General features: G+C 34.2%; 1 protein-coding gene and 1 long non-coding RNA gene across 2 annotated transcripts; one reads left to right on the top strand and one right to left on the bottom strand.

Moving 5' to 3' along the window:
• Window positions 1-2,548: 2,548 nt before the first annotated feature.
• LOC142638095 (uncharacterized) lies at window positions 2,549-4,804 on the top strand. The gene is made up of 3 exons (XR_012844975.1): window positions 2,549-2,595; window positions 2,928-2,958; window positions 4,493-4,804. It is a non-coding gene; the product is annotated as an uncharacterized LOC142638095 (long non-coding RNA).
• A 1,824-nt stretch (window positions 4,805-6,628) lies between these two features.
• LOC142638505 (protein NUCLEAR FUSION DEFECTIVE 4-like) lies at window positions 6,629-8,753 on the bottom strand. Its single transcript, XM_075812535.1, has one exon. It carries the CDS (start codon window positions 8,707-8,709, stop codon window positions 6,925-6,927), a length of 1,785 nt encoding a protein of 594 aa, XP_075668650.1. The 5' UTR covers window positions 8,710-8,753; the 3' UTR covers window positions 6,629-6,924.
• Between the last annotated feature and the right edge of the window lie 9,773 nt (window positions 8,754-18,526).

Here is an 18,526-nt window from a genome sequence, read left to right as displayed (position 1 = left end):
AATTCAAAAAATATGAGTTTATAGATCAAATGGTAAATTACATCAAATTGGCATGAAAATTGACATGCATGTTAAGACCATATAGAACATGTAATCCAACGGTTGGATTTTCAAAATATGAATTCAAAAATAAGTTATTCGGTGGTGGAACATTTTTTAGAATTATGTCAGGTGTAATTGAACCCAACCATATATTTCTTAATTCGATGTGAATTTTGACAATTCTACCGTTAGATTACATTATCTTCATATATTGTCCATGCTTACAAAATTTCAAGGTGATCAAAGATTAATAGCCATGTCATCAATCAATTGTTTAGATTCAAGTTTTAGTTGTTTAAAATAATGAATAAAATATGAGTTTATAGATCAAATGGTAAATTACATCTGATTGGCATGAAAATTGGCATGCATGTTAATACCATATAGTAAAAGTAATCCAATGGTTGGATTTTCAAAATTTGAATTCAATAATAAGTTATTAGGTGGTGTAACATTTTTTAGAGTTATGTCAGGTGTAACTCGAACCCAACTCTATATTTCTTAATTCGATGTGAATTTTGACAAATCTACCGTTAGATTATACTATCTTCATAAATTTTTCATGCTTACAAAATTTCAAGGTGATAAAAGAGTAATAGTCATGTCATCAATCAATTGTCTAGATTCAAGTTTTAGTAGTTTAAAATAATGTATAAAAGATGGTTTATAGATCAAATGGTAAATTACATCCGATTGGCGTGAAAATTGGCATGCATATTAAGACCATATAGAACATGTAATCCAACGGTTGAATTTTCAAATTATGAATTAAATAATAAGTTATTGGGTGGTGTAACATTTTTTAGAGTCACTTCAGGTGTAAATCGAACCCAACCCTATATTTTTTAATTCGATGTGAATTTTGACAAATTTACCGTTAGATTACACTATCTTCATATATTTTTCATGCTTACAAAATTTCAAGGTGATAAGAAATTAATAGTCATGCCATCAATCAATTTTCTAGATTCAAGTTTCAGTAGTTTAAAATAATGCATAAAATATTAGTTTATAGATCAAATGGTAAATTACATCCGATTGACATGAAAATTGGCATGCGTGTTAATACCATATAGTACATGTAATCCAACGGTTGGATTTTCAAAATGTGAATTTAATAATAAGTTATTGGGTCTTGTAACATTTTTTAGAATTATATCAGGTGTAACTTGAACCCAACCCTATATTTCTTAATTCGATGTGAATTTTGACAAATCTACGGTTAGATTACACTATCTTTATATTTTCCATGCTTACAAAATGTCAAGGCGATAAAAGATTAATAGCCTTGTCATCAATTTATTGTCTAGATTCAAGTGTTTGTAATTTAAAATAATGCCTAAAAGATGAGTTTATAGATCAAATGGTTAATTACATCCGATTGTCATGAAAATTGGCATGAATGTTAAGATCATATAGATAATGTAATCCAACGGTTGAATTTTCAAAATATGAATTCAATAATAAGTTATTGGGTAGTGTAACATTTTTAGAGTTACGTCGAGTGTAACTCGAATCCAACCCTATATTCCTAATTCGTTGTGAATTTTGATGAGTCTACCGTTAGATTACATTATCTTCAAATATTTTCATGCTTCAAAATTTCAAGGTTATCAAAGATTAATAGGTATGTCATCAATCAATTGTTTGAATTCAAGTTTTTGTAGTTTGAAATAACACATAAAAGATGAGTTACAGATAAAATGGTAAATTACATCCGATTGGCATAAAAATTGGCATGCATGTTAAGAACATATAGAACATGTTATCCAACGGTTGGATTTTCAAAATTTGCATTAAATAATAATTTATTTGGTGGTGTAACATTTTTTAGAGTTAGATCAGTTGTAACTTGAACCCAACTTTATACTTTTTAATTCAATGTGAATTTTTAAAAATCTACCGTTAGATTATATTATCTTCATATATTTTTCACACTTAGAAAATTTCAAAGTGATTAAAGATTAATAGGCATGTCATCAAGCAATTAATTTTTCTTGGAATGGACAATCACATGTTTAATTGTAATCATAAAAATAAAAAAAATATTTTATATATAATGAATTAATTAATGCTATATAAAAATTAAGTAATTTTTTAAGTTTATTCACTTAATTAATTAAAATTACTATTTTTTTCTAACCATAATTATCACAAAAAGGAAAAGGAAAAGAAAAAAAAAATTCACGTGACTTTTAACATAGAGTAGTATAATATAGTATATAATAATGCTTTTGAGGACAAAGAAGTTGTAATTGTACCATCTACAATGTACAGACCTTAAACTATGTCAAGTAAAACAAAAGCCCTTTCTAAAATAAATAAATAAAACAAATGCTAAAAGTAAAGTCATAGCATGTGGTTCTCATTTATTCTAGATTAATAACTAAAAATAAAAAGGTGTGGCTCTCATTGTTTTGTTGTGTATAGAGCACACCATTTTTAAAGGTTCAGTTGTTTTGTAACTTTTGATTTGTTTGTCTCTTTCCGTATTTCTGCAGCAGAAGTTCATTTCAAGAAACTCAAGCAATACTGTGGTCATGCTTCGTCGTGGTCTCTTCTCTTCCAAATTCAAATAGAAATGGTATTTTCACAATATTTTTACAATATTTTTATAACAAATCTTAAGTAGTAAGTTGTTATTGGTTGTTATGTTAGGACAAAAAAGTAATTTTAGTGTTATATTAAAATTTAAACCAATAACAACTAACCACCTATAATTTGTTGTGAAATTATGATAAAAATATTGTGGAGATAATATCTCTCAAATTTTTTAATTTCTTTTTGCGCGGTGCCAAATTTTCAGGCGCGTTCTAAAATTTTTTTCTTTATTTTTTATTTGTGTAAACAAAACACTGATGCTCTCTTTCTCCTCCCACATACAGACCCACGCCTCTTAGCCTCCCAAAAAAACCGGTAAGCTCTCTCTCTCATCGATCCTCTCTCTCAGATATGTGATTTTTGTTGGTGGTTGAAAGTGCTGCATTAGATCTTTCAAACTGGGTAACTGTTTTTGTTACTTTGATCATAAGTAGAAATTAATTGGATATTCTGGAATGGATCTGGGTATTTTAAGTTTTTGTTGTTGGCCTTGAAAATTTTAACAAATAAAGCATAAATATTGGGGATTTGCCACTTTTTCATTGTTTGAGTTTTAATGTAGAATCATAGACTGCCTTCTTGTAGGTTAGTCTTTAGTCAAACATTTATTTCAATGAATAGTATAGTAGTATATTCTTTTATTCGTAAGCTTTTTTGGTAACTTGAATGCTTCTAGTTTGTACCACATAGCACTTGTGCATTTTCTTTTGGGAAAATGGGGGTAATTGATGCAATTTTTAGTAACTGGATTTGGGTTTAATGATTTTTATTCATTTCAATCTATCGCTTGTGATGATGGCTAATGGATCCCTTTGCTCATTTAGAATATGCTAGTGTGTCGTGCTAGTAAATGAGCATGGGGCATATGAAACGTGTACATGAAGAAAATTATTGTCAAAATGCTTGGAGGTTTTGAGGGGTGTGAATGAACTATTATAGATCTAAAACTATTATTGGTTAGTTATTTGCTTATTGTGATGACTGCGTTCTTTGTTTATGGTAGTGACTGTGTTTTTTGTGTTAATAGTGGTGACCATGTTTTTTGTTTAATGGTGGTGGTGGGTTTTTTGTTTATGGTGGTGATTGAGTTTTTTGTTTAATGTTGGTGGTGGGTTTTTTGTTTATGGTAGTGACTGGATTTTTGTGTTAATGGCGGTGATTGTGCTTTCTGTTTAATGGTGGTGGTTGGGTTTTTTGTTTATGGTAGTGGCTGGGTTTTTGTGTTAATGGTGGTGGTTTTGTTTTGTTTTGTTTTTTTAAAAATAGTTGTGGTGGGAATTTTGTTTATGTATGTTGCTGAGTTTATTGATTATTGTGATGTGTGGGTTTTTTGTTTATGGTAGTGGCTGGGTTTTTGTATTAATGGTGGTGGCTGAGTTTTTGTTTAATGGTGGTAGTGAGTTTTTTGTTTATGGTGGTGGCTGTGGTTTTTTTAATGGTGGTGTCTAGTTTTTTTTTTTTTTTAATAGTGTTTGCTAGATTTTTTTTTTGTTGTGGTGGTTGGGTTTGTGTTTATGATGGTGGTTGGATTTTTGTTTTGGATTTCTTTTTATTTGTTTTGTTTTAAATTGGGATTTTTCTGCATTCTTTATGATTTCTCCATGGTTTGTAATGTGGGTTGGGTTTTTATTTGATGAGAATGTTGTGGGTCTTCTTTCTTTGATAGTTTGGCTTCATATGATGTTGCATTATGATTATTTTGTCTAGTTTGTTATTGGGTATTCTGTGGACATTTTTTGCATTGTCTTACTAATAATAATCTTTTTTTTGTTGTTGTAGTACATCTTATCAGGGATATAGGTTTGCAGTCTAGTTTGCTATTGATGTATTTTCCTTTATGCTTGTGCAGATATGGGATTGGTGGCAAAAAGATAGCTTTTGTGGGACTACTTGAACTCAAATAATTTTCTGTAAAGTTTGGAAGCGAAGACATCATTTGTATATAAATGGTTGTAATTATTTTGTGAACATCTTTATTGCATTTTTAGATTTTATGGATGTTTTTTTTATGGATTTGGTTAGAAATGAATGAATTTTTTTTATATGGATTTGGTTAAAAATGAATAGGTTAATGTAATGACAAGTAAATGTAAAGAATATTAATAAAAAAATAAAATTGGTGACGATAATTTTCGTCGCCATATCTGACTATAAACAGAAATTGGTGATGAAATAATTCGTCACCTGATCTATTGAAATTAAAAAGAAAAAAAAAACAATCGGTGACGCAAAACTTCGTCACCTAATCTATTGAAATTGGGAAAAAAAATACATTTGGTGACGAAATATTCCGTCACTAAAAATAAGGTTTAGTGACGAAAATATTAGGTGACGAAAAGCTTTCGTCACCTATCATTTTTTGTTGGTGACGAAAAAATTTCGTCACCTATCATTTTTTTATTGGTGACGAAACATTTTCATCACCAATACATTTTGTGACGGAGCTTAGGTGACGAATGTTGTTTCGTCACCATACGTATTCAGTGACGAAATAAGGACATATTGTGACGAAATGTTTCGTCACTATAGTCCACTTTTGTTGTAGTGAAAATTGTACTAATTGTAGGGCAAATTAACAAAAAGTAGAGTTTTACAGGGTGGGGCGGGAGTTCGCGGGGCTCCAAGAGGCAGGGATGGGATGAGAAAGTTTTTCCCATCATGCGGAGCGGGACAAGAATGGGACAAGACAAAACCATGCGAAGTGGAGATGAAGATTCCATCATTCGGGCCCCGCCCCACCCCATTGCCATCCCTACTTGGAACAGTCCTTTAAGCATAGGAAAAAAATAACATTCAAAACATCCACCAAATAACTTATATGGTACTTAGAATAACACTTTAAGCATAGTAAAACAAAAATAACATTCCAGCTAAATAACTTATATTGTATTTAGTATAGCCCTCTAAGCATAGGGGAAAAAAAATAGCATTCAAAACATTACATTTTCAAGATTGAGTCAAATTGGACTCATAGAAACTAGTAAAACTAGTAAAGGGCTTTTCTGCCTTATCCAGAAGCTGAAATGAGAGGCTGTAATATTTCCTAGAAAATTCTAATTAAATGTTATTTGATTCCTTGGACAAAATGACTTCTTAATCTTTAAATATCATCTAAATCGGAGGAAAAAATTGATTAAAAAAAAAGGGGACTTATTCATTGGGCCTAAAAGTCATCTTAGTTGGGCTTTTTAAACTCATATTAGGTTAGCTAATACTTCAAACACTTCCGGTGTCAAATGGATTATTAGAACTTAGGAAGAATAATGAAAGGATTGACATTAACTAACTAAAACAGTAAATTGGTTGTCAAAGAATTTTGTATCTCAACTGGTTAATATTTTCTATATTTTCAATGGACATTATTCCAAATTTAAATATCTTATTCTCCAATGATCAAATTTAAAAAGAAATAAAAATGCTAATAAAATGGTCACATGGATTTTAAACATTCTTGGGGACGGTGCACTATATATTAAAGATTAGGGTACAATAAACAGGCTGTAGGAATTCTCCTAATTAGTGAGGAAAAAAAACTTTTACCACGTTAAAATAAAAAAATTATATAAATTAGAAACTATTAGTTCTTTTATAAATTGTCAATTTTGATCATTCAGACCTTTTTGAATATACATCATTGTAAGTTTCTTTAAAAAACTTTCCTTCCTCTCTTCGTATGTGTGTATATTAAAAATACTTAGTATTCTCGACAAAAAATAAAAAAATAAAAAAATAAAAATCTGATCATTCAAAACATGTTTATTTGTCAATAGCCCAAAATTTATCCCATATTTCTTTAAACGATTTTATAACTATAAATGTAGAGCAATTGTGTAACACTGTAACCATTATCAAATGTATTGAGACTGGTCAAGTCAACCAATAAAGTCACCAGCTCTTTATTTTATTCCGAGTAATTTAAGCAAGCCCAAACGTTAATACGTCTCAGGAGACCATTTTTTTACCTTGCAAGTTGCAACCAAAAAAATAAATAAAGATAGAACATAGTATTATATTTTTTCTTATAAGGAACAATTTAAGCCTAACAATGAAATTCTCACCATTTATACCAAATCTGTATTTTCAAGCTTAATCAAGAATCTTGTAACTTAATATTATATGTTTTCCCTCGTAAAGAAAGTCACTGTAACCATCATTTTTTTTTTGTATAAATCCTTAACCATCAAATTATTAAAAAGAAAAAACTCTATGAAACCTAATTTCATCCTCAAATAAAACCAGTCTTCCATTTCACTAATAAAATTAACGACTTTTATTGGTAGCCTAGCGACCATTTTCGGGTCCAATGTGGTCTCCGGCCATAGCCATCTCCCTCTCGGCCAACTTCGCCTCCTCCCGGAACTTCTTGTAAATGTCACTCTTATAGAACTTCCTAGTCCTCAGCACCAGAATGAGAGAAACAAGCGAGCCAAACAATGTCACAGCAGTAATTATAATGAATGACAATTTGAAGCACTCAACCCCAATACAATTCAAAGCCTCCCCAGCATTCCTTAATTGTCCTGAGGCAGCCAGCTGCTTTCTAGCTTCCTTATCATATAAATGCCCAGTGACCTTTACGTTGAGTACATACAGTCCAATTGGGCTAGCCACTGACCCAAAATTGTACAAAGTAGAGTAGTACTTCAGGCCAAAAATTTCAGAAATTATTGCAAAAAGTAACGGCCATTGTGCACCAAAAGAAAACCCGATAACTATCGATGCAACATAGAGACCACCTGGAGGATTAAACGCGATTAGAAGGTGACCAACACATGCTAATAGTAGCACTAGAGTCAGCATGAGAGGCCGAGGGAACTTGTACTTTTTCAATAGTATTTCAGAGACCAAACCAGAGGTCACTCGTCCAAGATAATTCCATATGCTCACGAGAGACACAAATGTGCTTATACTTCGAGTTGGGTACCCAAGCGAAGTTCCCATTTGTCCCAAATTATCTATTGCTGTTAAAGTGCCTCCAACGCCACAAATTGCTGAGAAGAACAATATCAACATGTCAATGCTGAAGAGTGCTTGTAGTATGGTATAGTCGTCACCTCTATCCGGTGGGCTGAACACGTTTCTCCAACATGAAACATGCTTTTCTTTGTCCAATTCAGGGACCATATTAGTTGTGTCAGGAATGGATTGTGCAAAAGATGCGGTAGTACTTTCTGCCTTTGGCTTCTCAGTGATTACTTTCACCTGGGAAGAATCGTTAAGTGATGATATATTCTTGTTCTTCCAAAGATAACGCTCTTCTATGATAACCACAGCAAGTGGGAGAAAGAGCAAAAGCAGCACCGCAGCTACACTTCCACCATACTCGCTCTTTGTGAACGTGACCTTTTGCTCTACTATAATCATGACCATTAGAAACCCAGCAAGGCCAAGTGATATATAAAGGAAATTATAGAACACTTGGAGCTCGTTTTGTTGCCTATTCACCTTCATGATTCTTATTGTACGTAGAAAAGCGAAAGATATAGCAGCAGGAAGCCACCCTAGAAGCAAAATCAAAGACTTCGTGTCATTACCATAGAAAGCATGGTAGAGTTGAGTGATTATAGCACCAGTGAGACCAACATATCCCTTTAGAAGCCCTAGCACCACGCCACGGCTTTCCGGGAAGTTCTTCACGCAGGTTACGAGTGCTCCAGTGTTGGCAAAAGCAGTTGAATTTGCAGCAAGAAAGATGTACAAGCACATCATCCACACTTGGGGCTTTGCTATTTTTTCTGTCACGGATAGCCATATCATGAAGTACCCCAAAAAGTTCACAAGTGCACCAGTTGATAACACCACCCATGGGGGTGTAACCTCGTTGATTAGGCCTGGTAGGATACCAACGTTGGTGCCCACGTCCTTGAAAAAACTGATCAAATTGAGTGTGGATTGGTCGTAGCCAAGCACAGATTTGATCACGCTGGAATATAGTCCAAAGGCATAGGGTGTGCCTGCAGTGGACATGATTAGCAATGATGCAAAAACCATGAACCATGGTCCAGTGAGGAGTTGGAAGATGAAGCTCTTGTTGCTAAAGAGACCATTGGGTTTTCTAAAATCCATTTTTTGTAACTATTTGAGAGTAGCACTAAGTATGTTATGAAATTGGATGAGAGGATCATAACATATATATAGATAAACACACACGTAATGTATGTATATATGGTCATAGATAATCAGTGTGAATGCACGTACAAAATTAATTTTATATATGATCTTCTTCAATTTTGCCCATTCAAATGGGGAACCTTGTATGTTGATTCGAATACGTGGACTTAGCTGCAAAAATGGACCTATTCCAACAAGTAAACGCAATTAAGCACTTGTGGTTGTGGATATAAATATGGATAAATAGCGGTGATAAATATTGGTGAAGTCTTGTATTGGTGCTTTAATTTTTGGGTTTAGAAGCAAGAGTGGTAGATTGAAATCAAATTGAAAAAGATGCAGTTTTAAATTGGAAGATGATTGTTATGATTACATCAGCTTTTGCTCAATAAATAAATCGAGAATCGTTGTTATAAAAACTGCGTGTGGAGTTGGTACTTGAATTATTGACTGGCCGACTTAAATCTAATTGATATATACCAACTATTATGGAATACTTTTGCACACCATTTTTAATAATAATTTTTTTTCTTCTCCCTAATTTCATGCAGTTTTTAAAGCTTTTGGTCAAGTAAGTTTTGATTTAAATTGCCGAATTGCACCATCCATATACACGAAAAAAGAAAGAATTCCTGAAAGGTCACAAATTAAGAGTAAACTATTCCATTACCTTTCTATTATATTACGGAACGTTTTTTTTTATTTATTAACGCATATAAAAAATTTGTTACATCAACGGTAGTATGAAAAATTAGGTTGTACAAACAAAAATTAACCGCTTGATTATGGTATCATAATTTTTATATTTCAAAATTGTTATATGAAATTCTACAATCATAGTATTTGAATTCCATTTATAACATTGCTAGAATTAGATCGAGGAATTCTATCACAATTCAATATTTATTAAATCTGTAACTGTTATTCAAGTTTTCAAGATCAATGTGTGTATTGAAGTACTTAAAAGACACTATCTAAATTTCATCAATCACTCGATCAATTGAGATTCAAAATTTGATAGACATTCAATTGATACTTGATCGATCAAAAGTCACAAACTCAGTGATATGTTTTAAATTTTGAAGTTGGTATACCTTAGATTTTGTACCCTAGTTACATCACAAATAAAAATTGGGGTTTCAATCGAGAGTCCAAATCTTCTATTCCATTTTTCCTAGTTCACTCTATATTTCACAAATAAAAACTTGTCACATATCAAGTTTTAAGTGATATATCATTAAAAAAAAAAAAAAGTAAAATTTCGTGAAAAGCATGTAGGGAATTCTATTGAAAAATAAGTTGTAATTTTCTTAGAAAATAGGTCCAAAAGAGTTTGAAAATATGTGTCATACTTCACTAGATGTGTCTTAATTCCCTTGAAATTGCATGTTAATTTGATTAGAAAAACTGGTTTCTCTTGGAATGTGTGCTTTTGTTTTCATTGGGTACACATTCAATTTTCTTAATTTTTTGGTCAAAATGTAAAGCTGACTCTCTAAATTTCTTCATATTTCATTTCAATTTTTTAGTTTTGCTTTCGTTCATTTTAGTCTTCTAACTTTTAAGTTTATTCAATTAAAACTTTTCCATCAACTTTTGTTATATGTTATGGTTAATTTTTAAATTTTTTTTAGATTTAATTAAAAAAAATTCAATTAATGATTGAAAAATATTTTCTAGATTTTTTTAAAAAATTTTTTTTTTAATAAAGACATAAAGGTCTTAATTGAATAAATTTGAAACTTAGGGTCTATTTGGATACAGCTAAAAACTGAAAATACTATAGCAAAATAATTTTTAAATGTGTGAATAGTGCCGTGTGACCCATTTTTAATGAAAAAGTGGCTGAAAAGTGCATGAACAGTAACTTTTGTCCCCCAGCTGAAGCGCGTGTAAAGGAAGAAAAAAAAAAAGCTGAAACGCGTCCCTCCCAAAACGTAGACGCTATAATTTTTATCCAAACAATTATTTAAAATACTGAAATGAATGAAAATAAAGTTAAAAGACTAAAATAAAATCTGAAAAAACTTAGAGGATCAATTTTGCATGTTAACCTAATCTTTTTTATTAGAAAACATGTCCATAAACTTTGTTTTATAGTCGACATTTTTGTTACATTGTAATTTATGTCTCAGTTCGCTTTCACAAGTTAAATTTTTTTTTTTTTGGGTTGAGAAATACAAGTTAGAATTGATGACAGCATGTACATCCCTCAATCTAGGGGGTTAGATATCTATAGTTAAGCCTTCATTTTCCTTTTAGTGCCCACTGTAAGCACTCAATTGTACCTGGACCCAAAAACACACGTGGGCTCAGGCCCAATGAACCTTAAACAATGAAATTTGTAGAGTATGGGTCTGCAATCTAGTTTAGGGGTATTGGAAACGTGACAAGCAGGCTATAATGCCACAATCTTTGCAAATGATAAACAAATATGACAAGAGAACCTCCTCGGACGTAAGCCGAGGACAATTTATATATTACTTCTCTTTTATGCCAAAGTTACAGTTCTTAGTTTCTTTTCTGCTCCTCCCCCAAAAATAATCCTCATTTTCTCCACCACCTTCTTGAAGTCTTTTTATAATAGCTGGAAAGTTTAATTCTACTGTTCAGGGGTCACTCCCCCATTAATGCGACCAGGGAGGTAGGTGTAGGGTCTTTAATGTGGAGGTGGCAGCCTTTTCATAAGATATTTCTCTCACACCGTTGCGTCTAGATGGCGCCTAAGTCCCCCTTTTAACCAACGATTTTTATGTAACCCTGCCTTGATCTTTTTGGCGGGTCCCAGGGTCATCGTGGGTCTGTCCGAGGAGATGTTCGTCCTCGAACTCTCGACTCATGGGCCGAGTTACGGTTCTAGGAGGCTTTTAGTCTAAACAAACTAGCGCCCATCAACAAAGCCCAATGCCCAAATACTTACTTAGGTCTTTTTAGTCCCCACACCCACAACATTACTACATTAACCAAGTGTATATCTTTACCCACCACAAATTAAAATCATTCGTGCAATTAGAATTTCTACCATTTGAAATTTTGTTGTTGATGAAAGGTTTGTCGACACTACCAAAAACCCAATGGAATAGATTAATTACTCTCAACCAAATATAATAGATTAATTACTCAAAAAAAAAAAAAAACTACTTGTGTAAAGTCCCCAAAGGAAACTTGAAAAGCTCTAAATTTAAATAAAGAATTCAAACTAATTATAGTTAATTTATGCGAAATAAAAATAAATAAATAGATAAATATGGGTGCGGTTTATGTCCAGTGCTCCAGTGCACTGGAGCCGCACCGATTGTGACATGTGTCTATTTTTGGACACGTGTCACAATCACAACGCATCCAGTGCACTGGAGCACTAGACGTAAGTTGCGCCCGATAAATATTATATAGAAAACACTAAAATTTACGTGCTTCAATATTATTATTATTTTTTTTTAGAAACCAGAGTTTGGGACTTTATTGAAAGAAAAAAAAATAATAATGAACATCAAATAGCAATAGGGGAACACTGTCATCTGGAGGATCTTCCATCCACACCTGAAGCTCCAAAACGTTTTTAGCTTTTTTAGCTAAAACATCAACAACACAATTACATATTTGACTTACATGATTGAATTTGACAAACTGGAAATTTACCGCAATACAACAAATTTCATCAATGATGTTTCCATAGGTAGAGAAATCAGCAACTCCTTGAGTAATAGAATTGATCACCAAAGTTGAATCTCCTTCAAAAACAACTCTGCAAAGCCCAATTTCAACAACAAACTAGACAGCTCTTCGACAAGCCTGTGCTTCCATATCTGCAACCGAGTGAGAAGTCGGGATAGGCTGAGACAAAGCACCAACAACTTCCCCGTGCCAATCACGAGCCATAATCTCAATCCCAGCTGACTTAGAAGCTTTGAAAACAGCTGCATCAAAGTTAAGCTTATAAGAATTAAACAAATTATTTGGTTGAGAGTAAACTTGCATTAACGAGTAGCGTTGAAGTAAGAGTTTTACTAGTAAATTAAACAAATTATAGTAGTATCACAAATCTCACACAAAACCTAAATAAACTGGCTCTAAAAAATAACAAAAGACTTGAATAAAATACAAAGAGAGAGACATCAATCAATATATCATTACTAAGTGCTCGTTTGTTTCAACGTTTTGAGCTCAAAAAGCCACTTTTTAAAAAAGCCAGCCCTTTATGTGCGTTTGGTTCAGCACAAAACGCAACTTTTTTCAAAAAGTTGCGTTTTATATTTGTGAAGAAACGCGCATATCCTGAAAGGAGCTTAGAGCTCCATTTTGGAAAAAGCCGGTGCACGTTTGAATCTATCCGTTGGACTCACAGGGCAATTACCAAATTACCCTTTCACACCATTCCTCATTCCTCTTATCTCTCTGCTCTACCTTCTAACCTCTCAATAACAAATTTCCAAATCCAAACACAAAAAAATCTATAACAAATTCCCAAATTAGCTAAGGAAAATAAAAAATCAATCCCTTGCAAATTAGGATTCCTCAAAATGCAAAAAAAGAAAAAAATCAGAATATAGCAAAATCAGAAGAGATCAAGCAGCAGAATCACATAGGAAGAAGAAGAAGAAAAAAAAAGAAAAAAGAAAGAGCTCTGCGGAGTGAAACTGGAATGTTCTGGAGGAAGATCAAGCACAGTAGAATCACGCAGCAAAGATCAAGCACAGTAGAATCACACGGCTGGAGAATTTTTCGTCGACGTTGACGGAGAGATCGGAGTGCGTGAGTGATGGAGGGAGGTGCCGTACCACCACCTTCGTCTTCTCCGATGGCTCTTTCATGGATTTCGTCCCCAAACCTCTCTCACTCTCTCAGTGTTTTCTTTTTTCTCTGTGTGTGTGTGTGTGTGTGTTTGTGTTTTGGTTGCTTTCTCTGTGTATTTAGGGTGAGGACAAAGACTTGAAGAAGAGAAGAGACAAGAGAGTGACTAGTGAGTGGAGGAAAAGAAAAGAAATGATATTTGATGTGAATGGGGGAAGAAATGTGTGGATGAGAAAAAAGGTCTAGAAATTTTTTTTTTTTTTTTTTTTTTTTTTTTTGCCTCCTAGAGTGGGACACATGGAGATGGAAATTTACTTTAAAAAAATTACAATTGTGTTAAAACACAACAAATTTTCATAACAGTTGAGGTATCAAATATTCCATATGTCAAAATAAAATTAAATAAATTAATAAAATATTAGACTTGGATTGACCACAACAAAAAATAAAGAGTATTGTAAAAATATTGTAACATTTTATTATATCTCTAAACTTTTTAAATTAGCACTATTTTTTTTTCTAAAAAAATAGTGCTATTGATAGAATATTTTTATAACAATTTTATAATAAAGTTTACCTAGTAAGTTGTTATTGGTTCTCATTTAGACCTACTAGTGACATTAATTTTTTTTTTCCTACCATTAACAACTTGTCATATTAACTTTATTGTGAAATTTTTGTGAAAATATTGTGTTCATAACTTGCATTAAGAGAGGTAATTAAAACAAAGAATTCTCTTTTTATATATCTTGTCCTTTTTGGTAATTTATAACTCAAACTGCCACTTTTATAAGTGCTAGCCAAACACTCAGTTTTTTTAAAAAACACTTTTTAACAGTTTTTACCAAACACTCAGTTTTTTTAAAAAACACTCTTTCATTATGAACTTTTTAAAAAACTCCACTTTTTTATTATGCACTTTTTCAAAAAGCCCAACCAAACTCACCCTAAGTCTAAGAAAACAACTTTTGCCACAATGCGCTGAACTAGTTGAATGGTAGGTCATTGTTAAAATGATTGTCCACCACCTTGACCACTCTAGCAAATTGTGCACAAAATTAGGATAAAAGTGTCCTTAAACCTAGTAATTTACTATTCCAAAATATAAAACTCCAAAGTCGGCAAAAGCTTGTCACCAAAGCGTTGTTGGAATGGTTATCCAAAACATAGCCAAGGTTGGCTACTTAGAATCCTAATATGCATTGTGATGAAGTCGGAAATTGACCTCGTCAATATGCTCCTCGTCAGTGCCGATGGACAAATTGCTGCACCTGTAGTTAAGAAAAGATTAAAACAAGGAAGATTCATGCATGGGGTCCAGTGGGGAATGCTCTGATGCTTAAGTCAGTGTATGGTTCTCAATGGGTAGTGCAATTGCTCTCTCCTCAGTTTTTTTATGAAGAAAATAACCTTGGTTCCATTGCCTTTTATAGTTTCCTTTCTGGCGGGTCAATTATGCCAGTTAATGCTCCTCTAGGCGTTTTTCTCCTGAAGGAAACGTGGCATTTAATGGTAATGAAGTTTCTGTTTAATGTGTAACAGGTGACCGTTAGTTCATTATTGCTTTTGTAACTGCTTCAGTGCATTTATCCCTTGTCAACTGGCTTAATGGAATTCACTTCTGGCTTTAATATGTATAGGCTCATCTCTTTCATATGGACAGCCTTTCGTCATTTTACTAGTCCCCGACCTAGATGTGGCTATGGTCATCTTTACATTGGATGACGTTTAACTGATCTTTATCAATTGCCCCCCATTCCGTTGTTGTCAAGATTTTGGAAAATCTTAGGAATGTGATCAATCATGGCGGTTCGTATCTTCCCGAATCCCGAAACTTTGCTTCCATCTTAAATGTGAAACAACTACTTCTCAGGAAAGAACCACGTGTCTGTTCCCGATTCGCGTTGTGTGTGAAATCGCATTGATCTTGGCGCGCTTTAATTCTAGTTTTTCCTTATTTAAGAAAATGGTTCCTCTTATTCCGCCTTATTTGGTCTGCACTTCAGAGTACTGAGGAGTTTTCAAGCTTCATTTTTCCCTGGTAAGGCCTCCTTCCTTTGTGTTTTAATGGTTGGTTTTGATTTTGTCAGGCGAGAGTGCCCTATGATTTCCTTTTTCTTTGCTAGGTTAGGAGTTTACTTTGAATATTCTTCTGGTCGGCGTCCCCAGGCTGGTCGGTTTGTGTCTCATTTTACTCCCCTCAAGCCTGTTTTGCTCACCCTCTACCCCCTAATTCGCCATTTATTGATAGAACATCACTTGGAGACAGGGCTGTCTTCAAACGTGGAATCCCTAGCCAAAGAGACTGACACGACTATGTCAAAACTTCCTTCGTCTTCTTCTTCTCCTCCTTTGCACGCCCTTTCTGAGTCCTGTTCTTTGAAAGAGACGCATATGAAAGGCTTTAGAAAAAGATTCCAGTTTCCCAAAGGCATACCTTTGTTAGATTACCCCGTCTTGGCGAGAAAGCTTGCAATTTTGCCCATTGAGGAGTGTGCTTCTATGAGGCGGACTTCCTGTGTGGTCTCCATTTCCCCGTCCACCCATTTATTATGTGACTTCTTCATAATTTTCAAATTGCCCCGGGGTAACTCGTCCCTAATGCCTGGAGGACAATTATAAGTTGAATATCTATTTGGGTGTCCGCTTGTGATGGAGATATGATTACGTTAAACGAGTTTTTGCATTTGTACCTTCTGAAAAACTCCACCTATCACGGGTATTTTGAGCTTTTACCCTAGGATAGAAAGTCTAGGATCGTCAAAGGCTTTCCCTCATCTTTTTGTGATTGGAAATCATGATACTTTTTATTTCTGGAACGGGTTGGGAAACTATGTCAGACGACTTCTAGGGGGAAGTCCCGAGGTCAATGCAAAAATGGGAAGTTTCTGCGCTTGGTGCGAACTTTTCATCGTCTCCCTTAGTTTTCTTTGACATTACAACTGCTTGCCTAACAATGTCTATCTTTCAATTCCTGCAGCCTTTGATCGTCCTGAGTTGGAGGACCGGAATCGTAGTCGGGTTCAAGCAACTCTTGATTTTGCTCGGGAGATCGAGGACTTAAACGATCTAGTTGACACTCATCATCTGTTTGATTGCTGCCTAGGGCCCGAGCCTTCGAGTACGTGCTGGAGAAAATTCGTCGAGAGGAAAAAAGTAAGATCGTCCTTTTAGTTTTTTTTTTTTTAAGTGATCTTGTCTCTGCATACTTCTAATCACTCATTCTTTTCTTCTTATCAGCAAAAATGGCCACCAGGTACAGCAAAAATAATATCCTTGCATCAGAGGACTGAAAAATGAGCCTCTGTCTAATCTTACTGTGGATTCAAAGAAGCGGAAACTGGGTGAAGAGAAAGGTGAAACTGTCGTGCTCCCTTCTATTCAAATTGCTCCATCTTCTCGAACCCCATCCTTAGAAGTGACAGCTTTTACTCCCTCCACCACACGTTCAAAAGGAAAGGAAAGGGCAAGGTTAGGAGGAGTGTTTGGGATGACCCTGCCACTGCTTTAGGCTGCGCTCACAACGTGATAATAGACGAAGAGCTCAAGGGCATGTCATCTGTTCCTTCTCATGAGTTGGTCAGCCGCCATATCCACAAATTGGTTCAGGTATGTCTTTTTCCTCACTGCTTCCTTTCGTACTTATTCGTATATGTTTAAGCACCTAGCCTCTCTCTCTCTCTCTCTCTCTCTCTCTCTCTCTCTCTCTCTCTCTCTCTCTCTCTCTCTCTACACATGTCCTTGGAGAATCCTTGCTATAACAACGGATTATTTAAGTACCGAGGAGAAGGTCGTGGTGGTCAACTCAAAATTGGAATCCGTCAAAGTTGAAAGTTCAAAGTTGAGGAAGGACCTGATCGTGGATATGGACGAGACAAACAAGGCAAACGAGAAAATAAAGGAACTTACTAAAGCCTTGCGGGTGGAAAAAGCACTCGTTATCCAGAAGGACGAAGAAATCCAAGCTGCTCTCCTGAAGACTGATGCCGAGAGAGACAAGGTCATCCAGAAGTTCATGCAGTCTGAGCAGTGTTTGGACATCTAATTCATTCAATACTTTAAAGGTTTTGAGCTTCTGCGAAGATGGAAAATGAAGCACCATAGCTTGGTCGTAGATTTTTCTAACTTGGATTTCAAGAAGATTGACACCGAGATTCTTGCAGATGAGGCTAAGGAGCAGGAAGAGACTGACACTAATGTAGTTGTAGAGAACGATACCGCTGGAAAGGACACCGTTGGGGAGAAGGAAAATGTAGTTACCGATGAGTTTGTTGTTCCTCTTTCTTAGTATACATTGATCTTTTCTTTTCTTTTTGTGAACAATGGTTGCCCCCTGTTTTGGGGCTTTAACTATCAAAAACACTTGTTACCTCTTGATTTTGAAGTTGTTTCAAACACTTGTTGCATCTTGGTTTTGAGGCTTCTATTTAACTACTTTTCTTGTTTCGAAGTCTTTCTTGAATGTGCCTCTTTTATTTCGTTGAACATGATGATACCTTCTTTGCAGGAAGCCTTATGCTCTTGGCCATCTTATGGTCTTGCTTTTAGAGAGACTTTTCGTTGGTAGAGCTACAACTTTCTCTCACAATAGATGCATCTTTATTTGTCTATGCAAAAGTTTTTATTTTAGAATTTCATCACTAATAGAGTAACTCCAACTTGTAATTTTACGGACGAATTCTTTTGTCACCGATGTCGTGATTTAGACTTGTCATTTTGCAAGTGCTGCAATCTACCCTCATCATTGTGTTGACGAAATGCTTATCGCTTATTATTTAAACTCGGCAGAGTTTTTATCATTATGGTTTATGATTTAAACTAGTTGTGGCATTGACAGAGTTTTTATCATGGTTTATGATTTAAACCCATCATTGCACTGACATAATTTTTATCATTATGATTTAAACTCATCATTAATGTTGACGGAGTTTTTATCATCCACATTGTGCTTTTAAGTTCGTCACTTTGAATGAGGAGAGTT

The sequence above is a fragment of the Castanea sativa genome, chromosome 6 (assembly GCF_040712315.1).
Source record: "Castanea sativa cultivar Marrone di Chiusa Pesio chromosome 6, ASM4071231v1".
Taxonomy (NCBI): Eukaryota; Viridiplantae; Streptophyta; class Magnoliopsida; order Fagales; family Fagaceae; genus Castanea; species Castanea sativa.
Note: the sequence above shows the minus strand (reverse complement) of the source record. Positions and strands in the feature narration are given on the sequence as shown.